Source organism: Crocuta crocuta, unplaced genomic scaffold, assembly GCF_008692635.1.
Source record: "Crocuta crocuta isolate KB4526 unplaced genomic scaffold, BGI_CrCroc_1.0 scaffold31, whole genome shotgun sequence".
In the NCBI taxonomy this organism is placed as follows: Eukaryota; Metazoa; Chordata; class Mammalia; order Carnivora; family Hyaenidae; genus Crocuta; species Crocuta crocuta.
In genome coordinates this window covers 4,206,694-4,225,793 of record NW_027528362.1, presented here as the reverse complement: position 1 = coordinate 4,225,793, position 19,100 = coordinate 4,206,694, and the positions used below count along the sequence as shown (strand labels likewise).

The window sequence follows — 19,100 nt, the reverse complement described above, 5'->3', positions numbered from 1 at the left end:
GCAGGGCGGGGGGGGGGGGGGGGGGGGCAGAGAGGGAAGGAGACACAGAATCCAAAGCAGGCTCCAGGCTCTGAGCTGTCAGCACAGAGCGCAATGCATGGCTCGAACCCACAGACTGAGATCATGACCTGAGCTGAAGTCAGACACTCAACCAACTGAGCCACCCAGGTGCCCCTGGAATTTTATTTTTAAGACACAAAGGTGGCTGCATGAAGCATACCTGAAAAATAGCTTAACACTAAATTTATTCTACTTCTTTTCATTCTAATTGACAAAGAAGTGAAAGCAGACATTGTTTCTAAGAAATTAAGCCATAACCAAGAATTCTCAGAAATATTTCTAACTACAACATATTAGATTCATATACAGAATCACGTCTATTTTTCCCTGAAGTCTGTGTAGTCTCCTAGTTCTTTTTATAAAGTCTTATCATTTCCTAAGCATTCAACAAAACTAATTTGACAAGGATTTACTCCACTAAATAAATGAAGAAACTAAGTGACCAGACAATATCAATAAAAAGTGCTTGTAAGGGAAATTAATCCTTAAATCCATCATGAGTTTTTTTTTTTTTTTAAGATTTTTTTTTAAAGTAATCTCTACACCTAATATGGGGCTCAAACTCATGGCCCCAAGATCAAGAGTTGCATGCTCCACTGACTAAGCCAACCAGGTGCCCCCCCATCATGATTTAAAAAACCACAACAACAACAACCACCACAAAACCTTTTAATATAGCCCTTTACCAAGATGCAGGTACTCAATCAATGTAGAAAAGTCTCCCAGATATACTGCTTACTGAAAAATGCTTCATGATAACAGTGTGCCCACATAATGCAAATTATTTAGCATCCCTGGATCCAACCCACAAAATGCCAATAGTGCCCAGGTTGAGGAACATGGGTTTAAACCAACCCAAGTGGTGCCATGGCCAACACCATTGCACAGCTTTAGTACAAGAAAGGACACAGTATGTAACAGCTCATGTAAAAATACTAAGTGATGCACATATATTTACTTCAGAGTCCATGGCAGGATATTCAAAAACCAGTAACCATGCCTACTTCTAGTGACAGAAACCAGGGGACTTGGAGACAAGGGTGAAAGGTCACTTTTCATTCAATGTCCTTTACTGTGTGCACAAATCACTTCATATAAACAAATATACACAAATTGAAAAAAATTTAAAAACCTCCAAGCACAGATCAGATACAACAATATCTCTGTTACCTATTTATTAGGAGACATTTTCACCTGTGTTTAAAACTATCACCTAGATTATATGCCACGGCTAATGAAAATAAACTAAAAGCTGATGTAGATATATAATTACTTAACACAATTTGACAAACATTTATAGAGTATTAGTCATGTGAAAGACATTGGCCAGGTTGCTGGACCTAAAAATGAACAAGACCCACTAACTGCCTTCAAGGACTTCTTGGTCTATTGGAAAAGTCAGAAAAAGATAAAATAAATGGTATTCTATTACCACAAATAAGTGACAGATGGGGAATACAAAGAAGAGGAAACTAATTTTGTTGTAAGAGATTACAGGGAGGATGGCCCAGGTATCTTCCCTAAATTACAGACTTAAATATCCAATAGTCTACCTCAGCACCACGCTTAGATATCTCTACTGTGATTTATCCAACATCACACCCTGATTTCCTTGCCAAAACATGCACCTCTCAGAGTTTTTCCTTCCTCAGTAAAAGATAGTCCCAGTCTTCTAATTCCTCAGGCCCAAACCCTAAAGCCATCTTTGATGCCTTATACTTTTTCTTATACATCACATCTGATCTGTTAGGAAATCTGGTCTACCTTCACAGAGTATCGAGAATTCAATCACATCTCCTCACCTCTAATACCAACACCCTGGCCCAAGCTGCCATCATCTCTCACCAAGAATTACAACAACAACAACAAAAATCTCCTATGAGAGCTCTCAACTTCAACTGCTGGTTTTCAAATACTAAATAAGATCTGGGGCACCGGGGTGGCTCAATCAGTTAAGAGTCCAACTCTTGGTTTCAGCTCAAGTCACGATCTCACAGGTAGTAAGTTCCAGCCCCACACTGGGTCCTCAGCATGTAGCCTGCTTGATATTGTGTCTCCTTCTCTCTCTACCCCTCCCCCTCTTGCTCTCTGTATCTTTCTCAAAAAACAAACAAAAAGCAAAGTAACAGCCAATAAATACTGTGTGCCTCCTGTTTTGTTTTGTAACATTGTTGAATGGGGCTATTTATTACAGTGTCATCCTTTTCTCATCATTCCAAGTTTGATGAGCAGACATCACACTGTCTTTAAATACAGAGGTCTCTGCATCAGAAGCACTACTTTTAAGGAACTATACATAAGAAGTCTCATCCATAGCTCAGCCAAGTTTCAAAAAGAGATACTGGTCTTGAAAGGAAAATGTTTATATTCTACTTATGAAAGGACATGATCATTAGGGCCTGGAGAAGAGATTGTGGTAGCTCATATCCAAAGATGGGCTCACATTCAACAATGCATTAAAAGAACCATTCACCATGATCATGTGGAATTTACTTCAGGGATGCAAGGATGGTTCAATATTTACAAATTAATCAAAGTGATAACCACATTAACAAAATGGAGAAAAATATGATCATCTCAGCAAATACAGAAAAGCATGTGACAAAATTCAACATCCATTGATGATAAACTCTTAACAAAGTGGGTTTAGAGGGAACACACATCAACATAATAAAGGTCAGATGCAAAAAACCCACAGCTAACACCATACTCAATAGTAAAAACTGAGAACTTTTCTCAAAATCAAAAACTAGACAAGGATACCCATTCTTGTCACTCTTAAGTCAACACAATGCTGGAAGTCCTAGCCACAGCAATCAGATAATGAAAGGCATCCAAACTGGTAAGGAAGAAGTTAAAATGTCACTACTTGCAGATGCATGACACTATACATAGAAAACTCTACAGACCCCACCAAAAAAAAAAACTGTTAGAAGTAATAAATAAAGTAAAAAATAAAGTTGCAGGATACAAAATTAATATACAGAAATCAGCCACATTTCTGTATGGTAACAATGAAGTAGCAGAAAAAGAAATTTAAAAACAATTTCATTTATAATTGCACTAAAAAGAATACAATACTTAGGAACCAAGAACATGAAAGATCTTTATTCTGTAAACTATTAAATACTGATGAAAGAAACTGAAGATGTCACAAACAACTGTAAAGCTAGTCCATGCTCGTGGGTTGGAAGAATATTGTTAAGATATCCAATATCCAGAGTACCCAAAGCCATCTACAAATTTAATGCAATCCCTACCAAAATACCAACAGCGTTCTTGACAGACTAAAAACAAATCATCCTAAACTTTGTATGGAATCACCAAAGACTGTGAACAGTCAAAGCAATTTTAACAACAAAGCTTGAAGGTATCACAATCCCGGATTTCAAGATACACTACAAATAATAATCGAAACAGTGTGGCACCCGCACAAAAACAGACACAGAGAGAACTGACCAGCGTGCCCAGAAATAAACCCATAATTTTATGGTCAATTAATCTATGACAAAGGAGGCAAGAATATACAATGGGGAAAAGATAGTGTCCTCAGTTAATGGTGCTGTGAAAACTGAACAGCTATATGTAAAAGAATGAAACTAGATCACTTTTTTTAAGTTTATTTATTTTGAGAGAGAGAGAAAAAGACGGGGTGGGGCATGTGAGCCTACCTACAAGCAGGCTCCACACTGTAAGCACAGAGCATGATATGGGGCTCAAATTCACAAATCATGAAATCATGACCTGAGCTGAAAACTGAACCACTCAGGCTCCCTGAAAATGGACCACTTTTTAACACCATATACAAAAATAAGCCCCAATTGAATTAAAGACCCAAATGTGAGACCTGAAACCATAAAAATTCTAGTAATTTCTCTAACATCAGCCACAGCAAACATTTTTCTAGATATGTCCCCTAAGGCAAGTGAAACAAAAGCAAAAATAAACTATTGGGGCTACTCTAAAATAAGCTTTCACACAACAAAGGAAGCCATCAACAAGACAAAAAGACAACCTACTGAATGGGAGAAGATATTTGCAAATGATAGATCTAATAAGGGGTTAATATCCAAAATATATATAAAGAACAGGGGCACCTGGCTAACTCAATTGGTGAAGCATACAACTCTTAATCTCACGGTTGTGAGTTCCAACCTCCCACTGGGAGTAAAGCTTACTTAAAAATATATATAAATACAGGGCACCTGAGGGACTCAGTTGGTTGAGCATCCAACCATACTTTTATTTCCAAGGGCAGCAAATAACATCTTAGTTTTCTGGTCTCTATTTACACTGAAATGAGAAAAATAATACTTAAATTTTAGTATGATTTCAAATTTGATATTTATATTTTATCAATTTTAATTCAATTCATAGCCCTAATGTGTAAAAATAGCATGAAGACATTTCTGACAAAAATGAAAATTTGGGATACATCATCATCTCCTGTGTGCTATTTCAGAAAACCCATTTTGTCTTGCTGAAATCCCCACCCCCCACAACCACTTTAGCAGTTGGATTAAAATCTTAACCTGAGTAGGGGAAATTATTTACTCATCTACTACCAGCTCCTAGAAGAATGCTTGTCTCAGTGGGCCATGCGGACACTGGGTAGACTGAAATAACAGAAGTCCAGATCAAGCACTTAAAAAAAAAAAAAAAAAGCCAGCTCTGAATTGGCTCAGTCTCAGAACAGGGCTGAATGAGCCTCCGGGTGCAATGTGTTTAGCCTGGTCCATCCTGGGGACTGCTTCTTCCTATAGGATTTTTATACCATTTCCTAGGTTAACCAACATTCTGGCACTTTGACAAAAAGTATACTCAATTCCAAAGGAAAGTGATCAATTTATGTACACTCTCTATTTCGAAGTTATTGAAACATATCAAAACAATTCACAATCATTCTAAGTGGAAAAAAGGATGTGTTTCCAGTAGGAATAAATGAAGTTATTTTAAAGTCATTATAATTAGAAAACATCTTAAAATGTACCAACCTGGATTTCTATATGACGAGGGTTATCAATAAATTTTTCTATTAGTAATCTATCATCACCAAAACTAGAAGCAGCTTCTTGAGATGAAAAACGAAAACCATCCCTGGAAAAAAATTTTTAAAAAGAACAGTCAAACTAACAACACAAATACAGCCCTCAATCTAAAAGAAAACAAAGCAATTAAATACTTATCGTGGCTTACTTATGAACATAGCAAAGAAAAATTCACTTAATGCACAAATATCGAAATTGATTTGCAGTGACCTCCAAGTCTTACGCTCACCAGCTCGGTGTCATGGGTTCAGTGATTTAATTTCCCTGATCCTGGATTTCATAATGAAATAGGAATACCAGTACCTAGTTCACTGACCGTGAAAAATTAGATATTTTTAATAAACCACACAAATCACATAAAATTCCAGTTCCTCAACCCTAACGTACCTTAATTCTATTACTAAAAAATATAGAAATGCATGTCCATTTGATTTAAGAGTCAGAACACGCACACAAAAATGCGAAGGGCCAAACCGGCCAACAGCACAACTGGAGCAGAACTAGAGCAAAATACTCTGTGAAAATGAACACAGAACACAGGGTCCTTGAGGACATCTCATCATATTTTAAATATATACCTTTAAATGTAACTGCCCTCTACACACCCATACAGGTCATAACAACCTGGTCATTTCTAAACTTGTTCAAAATTAGTATTTAGAAAAGTACAATTTTTGAAAATAAAAAGTATGGATAGGATTACTGCTTTATATATTTTATTCCCAAACTGTAATAATTTAAATCATTATAATTAAAATATCCCACTAAATTCATACAGTTGGGCTCATTCGGTCAGTCTATTAAAAACTCACACTTGCTTACCTAAAACTAAATGAGTATATTATTTTCCACTCATTGATATATTTAGAATATAAAGATTAATTCTTTTTAGACATTATTAATAGTTTCTTAATCTTCAAATTAAGTAACTGTACTTAAATACAATATTAAAATTCTTTCAATCTTTTAATTTGCAAACACTCCATCTGGCAATATTAGAAATAAATACCACTTTTGTTTTTGTGCTTAAAAAAATACAACATTGCAAGTAAACAATGATCAGAAGATAAATTCAAAACATATTGCAACAATTCCGGTTTCTCAGAGTTCTGAGGGAAAAGGTATCAGGTTTTCTTAGTCCTCCATTACTTCTTTGATTTAGGGGAATGGAGTTTTTAGATCTTAGGAAACTGCAAAGCTCAAAGAAACTAAAGCACAGTGAATTATTGTTTTCAATACCATATAACCAACTTTTTATTAGATGGGACATAATGATTCGGAAAGAAAAAACAAGGCCATTTACAGTTTGTCTCTGCTGTAATGACTGAGAGCTTACACTTTGCACTTAAACCAAGAATACTCAAGATAAAAAGTCAAAACCACCCAAATAAATTATCACATTTGAAAGAATCATGAGCATATTTTGGAGCTCATGGAAAACTGCATTAGAAATATCATTTGTTGGAGCGCCTGGGTGGCTCAGTTGGTTAAGTGTCCAACTTCAGCTCAGGTCATGATCTCACGGTTCGTGGGTTCGAGCCCCGCGTCAGGCTCTGTGCTGACAGCTAGCTCAGAGCCTGGAGCCTTCTTCACATTTTGTGTCTCCCTCTCTCTCTGGCCCTCCCCTGCTCATGCTGCCGCCCCACCTCTCTCTCAGAAATAAATAAAACATTTAAAAAATTAAATAAAAAAACATCATTTGTTAGACTAAGTTACACATTGAATAAATATTTACTAATCATGAAACCATTGGGGTGCCTGGGTGGCTCAGTCGGTAGGGTGGCGACTTCAGCTCAGGTCATGATTTCACGTTTCGTGGGTTCCAGCCCCACGTCGGGCTCTGTGCTGACAGCTAGCTCAGATCCTGGAGCCTTCTTCACATTCTGTGTCTCCCTCTCTCTCTGACCCTCCCCTGCTTCACACTGTCTCTCTCAGAAATAAATAAAATGTTGAAAGAAAAGAAAAGAAAGAAAAGAAAGAAAAGAAAGGAAGGAAGGAAGGAAGGAAGGAAGGAACCAACCAACCAACCAACCAACCACGTGCCTGGTGCATACTTAGGTGACAGGAATACAAAAATAAAGCAGAAACTGCTCTCATAGCCCTCAAAGTCTAGCAGGGGTATTTTACAATGCAGACGTGATCAATTTTTCAGTCATGCCATATTTCATTGAAACGTGGATAGAAAAAAAGAAAGCCAAACGTTATTATGAAAATATTTGAGCCTACTTTCAACAACCTTCATGATTCTCCCCCTAATTTAATATACAACAACCACACTATTTTTTTTTATTCTTTCAGATGTTCTAAAGATTCTAAGACAAGCCATAAATGCTACTTCCCTAAAAACACATAGGAAAGATGTTACAAGAAGAAGACACTCCTCTGGATAAAATAATAACGCAATAATGGCTACCAGATTTTCCTTCCAAAGAAGGCTAAAATTTTTATGGAGTATGTAAAAAATACTTCTTCCTTAAGAAGGGAGAAGGAAGGAGTAGATGCAGTGTGGTCTATTAACAACCGGTGACTATAAAAGAAAACTATATAAATGTTTTCTGGACTGGTCCCTCAATTTTTCTGTAGTTTCAATTCTTCCAAAGTAACAGGGGATACAGAGGAACTTTTTATTTTTTTTATTTTATCTTAATGTTTTTTTAAATTTATTTCTAGGAGAGAGAGAGAGAGAGAGAGACAGCATGAGCAGGGGAGGGTCAGAGAGAGAGGGAGTCACAGACTGAAACAGCCTCCAGGTTCTGAGCTGGCAGTCAGCACAGAGCCCGACGCGGGGCTCGAACCCACGAACCGCGAGATCATGACCTAAGTGAAAGTCGGACGCTTAACCGACTAAGCCACCCAGGGGCCCCCAGAGGAACTTTTTAAACTAAGGAGCACCTCCATTAAATCAAATAGTGCCATACTTTTATTAATCTCAACAAAGTTTCAGATAAGATTTATCAAAGTGAGAGCAATATTTTAGATAGATTTATGGATGTGCATATTTTTATTAATTTTATCAACATATTTTGAACCAATGTGCCATTTAAAGGGTTATTTTCTGAAAATAGTGAATGCTAAATTAAAATCCATTGGTTAATAGCAGCACAGCAAATCTCAATGCCTAGAAATTGAAGAGTCATCTTCACCATAAAAGAATATGTTACTAACAGTGAGCCCTGGAGAAATGATGGATAAGAAATCTGAGATCCCAAGAAGAAGAATGAAAAATTGCTATGTGAGTGCCATACGAGGGAGGGGAAACAGTGAGAAAAAAGTTAAAGTTTGTAAAATACACATCTCTTACAGAACCGTTGTGTTTAATATCTTTATTACATCATTCTTTCCTACCAAGAGGCTGTAGCAGATTGTCTTTTCCAAAGACAGCCACTGTGGTGTCTCCTACTGCATGTACTTACCCTGCGTTTCTCTTTATATAATCATGCAACACATGAACCTCTTGTGAAAATAAGGCTTAGAGTGCAAAAAAAACACATAGGACTGCACACAAAACAAATTATATTGAAATACAGGCATCAAAATATTTTTAAGAACAAAATTGGGATAAAATATACGGGGTTCTTTATACGTAAGAAGCTCCAACAACAAATCTAGTAATAATCACTGTTACTTAGATCATCAACAACTGTAATGTGATAACATGTGACTTCCAAGTGGTAGAAAGTTCCAAAGGTAATAACCACTATTGTAGTCTGTTGCCTATATTGGAGGAAACACTAAATCTCAATTAGAAGCCAGTGAAAGAAATAGGTCCTTTCTTCCCCTCATTCAGATGCATAAATCTCTCCTGAATTTCCTGGGACTGGGAATTCAAAGGTTAAGAACTCCAGATCTTGTATATAAACTACATGGAGGAAAGGATTATTTTGTCTGTATTCCTGGAACACGACTAAAACAGTACCTATAACACAGATCCTCAAGCAATATTGTCAGTCCATGCAATGAGTTTATTCTTGCAGCCAGGCTCTCATACCAGTGCCACTCAGAGGAAGACGGGGGGTGGGGGGGGGGGGGGGGGTTTGGGTTTTTTTTGTTTTATGGTTGTGGTTGTTGTTGTTTGTTGTTGTTGTTTTGGAGAAAGAGATGGAATAAGAGAGGGGAAGGGCAAAGCGAGGGAGACACAGAACCTGAAGCAGGCCCCAGGCTCTGAGCTGTCAGCACAGGGCCTGATGCCAGGGTCTGAACCCATGAACCATGAGATCATGACCAGAACCGAAGTCAGACACTTAACCAACTGAGCCACCCAGGAGCCCCAAACTGGGGTTTAAAGAGTATATGCCATCTCTTATCACCCCACAACACAACCAATTGCTTTCTCTGATGCTCAACCAAAGAAACAATGGTGTTCTGAGATAATTTTCCTTTAGGGATAAAATCATCTGTGCAAGTGGGCAACCTGGGGTCTTCCCAAAAGATTTTAAAGGGTAATATATTGCCTTGAGAAAGTTTTTACCTTACTTGTTCACTTTAGAACCTAATTTCTAAATTAGGTTTGTACTGAACAACTTCTACGACAACTGTTCCAGACTTCTGTCTTTGAGAGATATGGGGGAGGGGGGGGGGGGGGGGGAAGGAAAAGCAAAGGAACCAGAGAAAGTATCTGGAAGACCACATTACTTCTGAGTAGAAAAGGGGCACCAAAAAGCAACACAACACAATATTAAGTCTTGTTTGTCCCCTCCAATCCTCCAAAAAAAAAAAAAAGACATAAACCTCTTCTGCCATATTTGCAATTCCATAAAAACACAAACCAAAAAAGAAACACCTAAAACTTGTTTGCACTAGGCAGTTTTTCTAAAAAGTTTTTTTAATCACCATCATGTCATCAATGTCTTGGATTTTCTAAATCTGGTTTTATTATTTTTTTAATCTGGCTTTAAAAGCTACTTTTGGGGCACCTGGGTGGCTCAGTTGGTTGGGCATCCGACTTCAGCTCAGGTCACAATCTCACAGCTCGTGGGTTTGAGTCCCGTGTCAGGCTCTATGCTGACAGCTAGCTCAGATCCTGGAGCCTTCTTCACATTCTATGTCTCCCTCTCTCTCTGACCCTCCCCTGCTCACGCTGTCTTTCTCTGTCTCTGTCTCTCAGAAATAAATAAAAAAACATTAGAAAATATTAAAAGTTACTCTTGATTTCTGAAACTAATAAAATACTGGTCTACATTTACAACAGAGTGCATTGTATATAAAGGGCATTTAGTAGTTTCAAATTCAAAAGGAAATATATTCCACAGTATAAAATTATCAAAGTAGTTCACTATTATTATAGACAAGCAATAGAGAGCAAGTACATAATGACTAATGCACAAATGAAATCATAACTGTCTTTAAATATGTTTGCTTCAAATCTTTTGACCACACTCAGAATATACATCAAATGTTAGTAGCTTTTGCCTAGAAAATAGAATCATGACTGTAATTTTTTAAAATCTTTTGTTAATGCAGAAGAAAGTAAAAATCTTTCTATAACAGAACAATCATCATCAACATATAAACAAGGAAGTTTTCTGCATAATCTCCATTTTTTCCCATCTAAGAGAGTAAAAATTAGATGGTTATTGTTAATTATTCCATTACATTTTTGGTATCTGTTTACTTGTCAGTTTAATAAAACTCCAGTAACTGCAATTTTCATCAAAAGTAGATTTTGGACAGCACCTCACCTGGTCTCTTCATCATCCCAGGCGATTCGCATGCCTTTCCCACCACCACCTGCTGAGGCCTTGATCATGACAGGGTAGCCTAACAGCAGGGAAGAATTAAACAGAAGTTCAGACTTTGATCATCTGGATGCATGAACATGACAACTGACCACATGTTCAATAACGCAGAAGACAATAACTAATTTATTTAAAAGTTCCTTTCTTTAGAGTTAGGAAAATAATAGCAGTGCAATGATCTCATATATATTTTAAAAATGAGAGTGTGCTCATTTTGAAAGAAAAAAACTATTCGTATCAATTAATATAATATTTTCCTCAGTAATGAAATAAAAAGATAAGGAAACACAAATAAATTATTTGACAGTGGATTCCAAAAATGGAAGCACATACAGTATTAACTAACCAAAGATATAAGAAGCAACTTTTATGACATTGACACACACACACACATAATTCCCCCCACGTACTGTTTGCATGCATAACAAATTAAACTCCCATTTTCAAAAGGAATGATTTACAGGTATTTGAGGTATTTCCATTGGAAAAGTCACAGGGAACCCCTGCAGCTTTTATCAGCAAAAACTGACACAATGATCTGGGGAGAGATCAAGTCACATTATTCTATCACAGGCGGAAGCAGAAGGTCCAGGACTCCCCTATCAATGGAGAGGCTATGGCACTATCCCACAGGGAATGTGTATGCTAGCAAGGGTGACAAAACACAAAGTAAGATAAAAACAAATGACATCTCCAGCTAAAGGTTTATAAAAGAAAATGAAATCTTAAGATTGTTGTTTTAATACGTATTTAGATTATCATAAGGTTTTTGACAGCTTGAGTTACCAAGAAAAGTTATAAAAGTCTCCTTGCTTAGAGGTTTCCTGAAAACAAGGTGGATACACACATGTCTGAGACCACTTCAGTGAGCACCTGGAAGATTCCTCCTGGCCTGTGATGCTCTAACAGCACTATACTCTAGCCACAGGATCTTAGAAGAAAAGGAAGAGGGGGCCAAATGTCATAGACCTTTAGCCCTTAAGCCACAAAACATCACTCTTAACTTCAACTTAGTTAAAATGGCACTTGCTTTCTAAATGGCACTTGTTTCATAATTCATTCAATTTTTAAAATTATCATGTTCGTCATATTTATGTGAGACAGCATTTTAAAAGCAATGCTTAGTACAGTGAGAAGAAAGATTAACAACATACTGTTTTCACCCTGGGAGTGTCAGAATCTAGGAAGAGAGAAGGAAAGTACCCAAATAATTGTATCAATGGGAATTCAGAAGGAAAAAGTATAGGAAGGTAGTAAGAGAAAAGTGATTAAAGAAATCATCTTACAGTAAGGCCCATTTCCAGGAGGTTATGAAATTAAGAGTGGGATTTGAACATTTTAGGCAGGAATAGAAGTATCAAAACAGGCAGGGGAGCATGGGATGGGCTTAAGGAATGACTAAAATAATCCAGCTGTAGAATATCTGTGGGATGGATGGCAGAAGAAAAAAAGAAATGAAAGCATAAATTAGGGGAAAAATATGCTTCACACTTTTGCATGCNAATGTTCCATAAATGAAACAGATTGAAATCATTCAAGAATCAGTCTGTTTTGGAACAGTGAAGAAATAATACCTAAAAATTAGAAATCAGCATGTCTAAGAAATCATTAAAATTTAGGTAAAATTTAAATCAAAAATTTAAACAAATGGATCCATACCCAAAAAAAAAGTTATCATTTCACCATCCAAAACTATTTATCCATACAAACAAGAAACAGGAAACCACAAAAGGTAAGCTATCTATATCCTGTATAAGCTATCTATATCCTGTATCTCTGTTTTCAGTTCCCTTTGAGGATTAGGAAATTTGCAGTTATTCTAAGTTCAGTATTAATCTCATCTTATTTACTACGGACCCTGGTTCAAAATAAGACTGAGAAAGTATCCTTGGTCCCAAGGAAGTAGAAGGGAAACAAAACACAAAAAGAAATCTGTCAATAAGAAATGTATTATATGCTCAGAAAAGCTGAGTCTTCGTTAGGCAACAGGGCAATACAGAATAAGGCAATTACATATGGTCCCCCCAAAAGGAGGCAATGTAGCATGAGACCTGTCAATACATATATATAACCCAGGAAGACAAGAATTTCTGTCTGATGAAACTAACAAGTCAAATATAACACAATTGGAAAGGAGGAAGAAACTGATGACATTACAGTCACCAACTCAATCTAATTTCTGAACTATACTTGGAAATAATATAAAGCTAAGGTTTTATATTCTACTTCCTATGCCAAATAAGTCATTAAACTTCAGACAGAACATATTTTTATGTTGTCACCATGCCATGCAGAAACTAGACCTAACCTTTTGAAGAGGAGGGAAAACAATATTACACACAGATGATGTTAAATAATATCAAAAAGCCCAGTCCTTCATCCCTACTTTCTTATTATGTCTCTCAAACACTAATTGGGTAAGTCATGAGGGGCCAGGAACTGTAAGAAAAAAGTAAAAAAGATTCAACCAAAATAGACATTCCTGGAAAAGTCCAAAATAGGTTGATGGCTGTCACCACTCCCTCACTTTACCTGGTCTAGCCACAAAATTTCCACTAATGTTCTGTCCCCATTTACTATCCACTGGAGTACTCACTTCTGTGTTTATCTGTGATGCAGTTCTTTAATATTCTCTTCTTTCATTGTCATAGATTTGAAACAGAACAACCTCTGTTATAACAAAATAAAATTCTCAAAGTTTTTAAAAGGAGAAGATCTCGGGGCGCCTGGGTGGCTCAGTCGGTTAAGCAGCTGACTTCAGCTCAGGTCATGATCTCGTGGTCCGTGGGTTCAAGNTGGTGCTGTTGGCAAGTTCTTCCACAGGTTTCTTAGCCTCTCACTGGATGCCTACTCGCACTACCTGACCTCTCCACCCAGAAATTCCTTAACACTCCTGCAAACACCGTCAACTCCAACATGCAGGGAGTCTCCATTCTCTATTTCCCTTCCACCTAATGCTTCCAAAATGAAACTTACTAAATATACATGAGAAAAAAAATCAAATCTTTAAGAAAATACAGAAATGCAGGTTCCTACCTTTCTGTCCTCAAACTTTAAGGGCAGGTCTGGTCCCCTGTGCCTCCCAGAGATCAGCAGGTCCTATATTCCACCACAAAGCAGCAATCCTCTGTCCTAACTCTCTACCAAAGTTCCATTCATCAACTCAAAAGTATACACTCAGTAAACACTATGTGCCAAGCACCAATCTGGCTCTGGGGGATACAAAGATAAACAATTCAGAAAGTTCTCTGCTCTTATGGCACTTACCATCTAGTGGAGAATGGTGTGTAAATACACATGCGCCTAAATATGCACACTCATGCATAAATATGAATATGCACACAACACGGTAAGGGGGGCAGGGAGGACAATAAAGACAGCAGAAGGATGTGACTGGGGGTGACCAGGGTTCCTTTTCCTTGAAGTCTCTGAGAAAACAGATACTGCAACTGAGACCTGACAGAGCTGGAGCCAGCCCTCTGGAAACCAGTGAGAGAGGAACATTCGTGACAGAAGGAACGAGTTAGAGAGGCTATACAGGAGAGGGCAGTGACCTCATGTTGGGTTTGTGAAGGTCACTTTGGCTGTTCTGCAAGGGATGAACTGTCCAAGGAGAAAGGTGGGCAAGGGAGACTAAGTAAGAAGCTTCTGCAATGTTCCAATGGCGAGCCAGCTGTGCTCTGGACATGGCTGAAAGAAACAAAGGCTTGCAGTTTGTTTTAGAGATACAATCAGCTTGACTTGCTGATAGTGTGGATATGGATGAGGAGCAAATGAAGGAAGATTCTGGGAGCTTAGGCACCTTCCCATTTTGTTATGGATTACCAGTCTTAAAAAAAAAAATTTTTTTTTTGGACCAACTGATAGCACCATATTGACCTACATACGACACAATACAGAATCTCTCCCTTCAAGCAAAATCTGCCCCTAAGCTCAGCGTAACAACCTGGTGACTTAACGCTGAAAAATGATACCTTAATGATGCAACAGTCATAAAATAGGTTCAGGAACAAGGCAAGGATGTCCCCTCTTAACACTCCTATTCAACATTCTATACACGTTCTATTTTATGCAATAAGACAAGAAAAAGATAAACACATTAGGAAGAAATAAAATTCATTAGCAGGTAATATGATTTCTATAAAGAAAATCTCCAAAAATCAACACAATAACCAAGAAATGTCTAGAACAAATAAATGAACTGTAACAAGGCTGGAAGATACAAGGTCAATGTAAAAAGTTGATTCTATTCCTATGTACCACCAATGAAAACTTGGGATTTGAAATTAAAAACACAATACCATTTACATTAGCACACGCCCCAAAAAACTTAGGCATATATCTACAAAATGTGCATGGTATCTATATAAGGAAAGCTACAAAACTCAAAATTAAGGAAGATTTAAATAAATGGAGAAATATTCATGTGTATGAATAGGAAGGCTCAATATTGTTAAGATACCATTTCTCTTCAACCTGATCTATAGATGCAACAAATCTCAATCAAAATCCCAGCAAGTTATTTTGTGGTTATCAACAAAATATTTTTATATTTAATATGTTTATATTTACACAGAAAACAAAAGATCAAGAATAACTAATATGAAAGGAAAATAACAATTTCAAAATACTGATATAGGGGCAACCAGGTGGCCCAGTTGGCTGAATGTCCAGCTCTTGATTTCAGCCCAGTTTCATGATCCCAGGGTCATGGGATTGAGCCCTGCATCAGGCTCTGCCTGGAGTGTGGAGCCTGCTTGAGATTCTCCACCCCCCTCCCTCCCTCTCTATCTTGGTCTCTCTGCCCCTCTCCCTGCTTGCATTTTTCAAAATAAAATTTTTTTAATTATTCGAAAAACAAAGATTGATACTACCCAACTTCAAGACTTATTATAAAGCTACAGTCAGTATGGCATTGGTAAAAGAATGAATAAATTAATCAATGGAATAGAATACAGAGACCAAAAATAGACACATGAATAGAGTCAACTCATCTCTGACAAAGAAGCAAAAGCAATTCAACAGAGAAAGGAAAGTATCTTCAACAAATAGTGCTAGAACTGGACATCCATACACACACAAAATATGAATCTAGACACAATCCTTAAAAGGTAACTCTAAGTGAATCTTAGACCTGACTATAAAAACAATCAAAGTTCTAGAAGATGAATGGCTTAGATGTTCTGGATGACCCTAGGTTTGACAATGAGTTTTTAAAATTAAAAAAAAAATTTTGTCAATGTTCATTCATTTTTGAGAGACAGAGATTGAGGAGGGAGAGGCAGAGAGAGGGAGTCACAGAATCTGAAGCAGGTCCCAGGCTCTGGGCTGTCAGCGCAGAGCCTGACATAAGGCTCAAACTCACAAACCACAGGATCATGACCTGAGCCAAAGTCAGACACTTAACCAACTGGGCCACCCAGGCGCCTCAACAATGAGTTACATGAGTTACAATAAGATACAACCCCCAAAGCATGATCCATAAAACAAAAACAGTGATAAATTGAGCTTTGTTAAAATTAAACACTTCTCTGAAAAAAAAAAGAACTCAAGAGGAACAGTAGGCACAAGTAACAGACTAGGAGAAAATATGTTCAAAACATGTATCTGATAAAGAGCTTGTATCTAAACTAAAGCTCTTAAAACTCAGCAATAAGAAAACACAATTTAAAAATCAGTAAAAGATTTGAAGAGACACCTCTATAAAGAAGAATGCAAAGATGGCAAATAAGTATATAAAAAGACTTATGCTCAACATCCTTGCATTCAGGGAAATGCAAAATTAAAATGAGATACTACTATATACCTATTAGAATGGCTAATATCCAAACCATTCACAATACCAAAAGCTATCAAGGATGCAGAGCAACAGGAATGCATATTCACTGCTGGTGGGCATGCAAATCATCTTACCCTACAACCCAGTAGTCAGAGTCCTGGGTATACATCCAACTGAGTTGAAAATTTATGTCCACACAAAAACCTGCACGCAAAAATGTTTATAGCAACTTTGTTCACGATTGCCAAAAACTGGAAACAACCAAGATCTTTTTCAAAACATGAATGGATAAACAATCTGTTGTATATCCATACAATGGAATATTATTCAATAATTAAAAGAAATTAGCTATCAAGCCACAAAAAGACATGGAGGAACTTTAAAATACACATAGCTAAGTGAAAAAAAAGCCCATCTGCAAAGGCTACATACTGCATGATTCCAACTATACGACATTCTGGAAAAGGCTAATGCATAGAGGTAGTAAGCAGTGTGTGCCAAGGGCTGCAGGGGTAGGGAGAGGAGGGTTGAAAAGGTGAAGCACAGGGGAAAGTATTTTGTATAAAACTATAATGGTAGATACATGTCATTATGCATTTGTCAAAACACACAGAACTATACAATGCAAACAGTGAACTTTACTGTAAACTGTTAACTATAGTTAATAATGTATCAAGGTTGGTTTATTCATTGTAACAAATGTGCCACACTAACACCAAGTGTTAACAATTGGGAAAACTGCAGAGTGCTGGGGTTGGGAATGTATATGGAACTGCATGTACTTAATGATCTGTTCAATTATTCTGTAAATCTAGAACTATGCTTTAAAAACAATTAAGTCTATTAATCATTTAAAGGGGAGCAAATGTTTGAAAAGACAGTTCACAAAAGATTAATGAATATGAAAGCATTAGGTATGTGAAAATATGCTCATATTAGGTATTAAGGAAATATAATCACATTGAAATAAAACTTACACATCCATCAGAATAACTAAAATTAAAAAGACTAGCAATCTTTATTTAGTGTTTTGCTGGAATAACCTGAACTCTCAAACACTGTGGAAATGTAAAATGGAGGAAGGGACATTTTCAAAAAGGATAGAAATGTTCTAGATCTCAACTGTGGTTACATTTATTAAAATTCACTAAAGTATACACTTAAAATAGCTAGACTTTATTCTTCATAAAATGCACATCAATAAAAATGATTTTTAGGAAGCAGACAAAAAGAACAGACAGCCACAAAGTAACAGAAATTAGACCTAACTCTTCAATAGCTACAGAACACAGCACAGACTTTTCAGCACTATGCTGATAGAAAACTACTACCCACCTAGATTTGCACATGCAGCAAAACTATCTTTTAAGAAAGAACACAAAATAGAGGCACCTAGATGGTTCAGTGAGTTGGGCATTCATTCAACTCTTCATTTCAGCTCAGTTCATGATCTCACAGTTCATGAGACAGAGCCTGGCATTTGGCTCCATGCTAATAGCACAGAGCCTACTTGGGATTCTCTCTCTCCTTTCTCTGCCTCTTTCCAACTTGTGCAGGCTCTCTCGCTCTCGCTCTCTCTCTCAAAAATAAATAAACTTAAAAAAAAGACATTTCCAATCTAAACAGAAACAAAGCAAACACCAGCCTATATACTTACAAGAGATACACCTAAAACAACGGTTCAATGGCTGATTGAAAAGTTGGAGGCACATACAAAGAAAAGACTGAAAAATAAGCTGGCTTAGACATATCACCATCACATAAAACCAGATTTAAAAGCCAAAAAAGTCACAACACTTTGATGAAAAGTAAAATTAGCCAAGACACGTTATGCTGTTATATTATTTATTAACTTATCTTAAGAATATACAAAGGCAAAACCTAACAATGAAGGAAAAACTGAGAAATCTACTCTCTCACAAATTGATCAAATAGTCAAAATATCACTAGAAATTTTGAACATCTAATAGGTAATGTTGACCTACTAGTTATCTATAAAACAGCATAATTTGAGAATATAAATTATTTTCAGGCACAGATGTTAAGATATAAAGTGACTTCTGCTAGGAATTTACCCAAGGGATACAGAAATGCTGATGCATAGGAGCACATGTACCCCAATGTTCATAGCAGCACTCTCCACAGTAGCTAAAACATGGAAAGAGCCTAAGTGTCCATCAACAGATGAATGGATCAAGAAGATGTGGTTTATCTATACCATGGAATACTACATGGCAATGAGAAACAATGAAATCTGGCCATGTGTAGCAACATGGATGGACCTTGAGGGTGTTATGCTGAGCAAAATAAGTCAGGCAGAGAAGGACAGATACCATATGTTTGCACGTATAGGAGGATTAGGAGGAACTTGACGGAGGAACAAGGGGGAGAAGAAAGGGGGAAATGGTGGGGGAAAGGGAGAGAGGCAAACCATGAGAGACTCTTTTTTTTTCTAATGTTTTTTTTTATTTATTTCTA

General features: G+C 37.0%; 1 protein-coding gene across 2 annotated transcripts in view; it reads right to left on the bottom strand.

Moving 5' to 3' along the window:
- PCCA (propionyl-CoA carboxylase subunit alpha) overlaps positions 1–19,100 on the bottom strand; it is a 402,236-nt gene that overhangs the window by 244,510 nt on the left and 138,626 nt on the right. For both annotated transcript variants that reach the window (XM_077753890.1, XM_077753889.1), the window contains 2 exons: positions 10,787–10,865; positions 5,055–5,157 (listed from right to left, as the gene is read on the bottom strand). In XM_077753890.1, the coding sequence (XP_077610016.1) occupies positions 5,055–5,157; positions 10,787–10,865 (182 nt within the window). The remainder of the gene's footprint in view (positions 1–5,054; positions 5,158–10,786; positions 10,866–19,100) is intronic.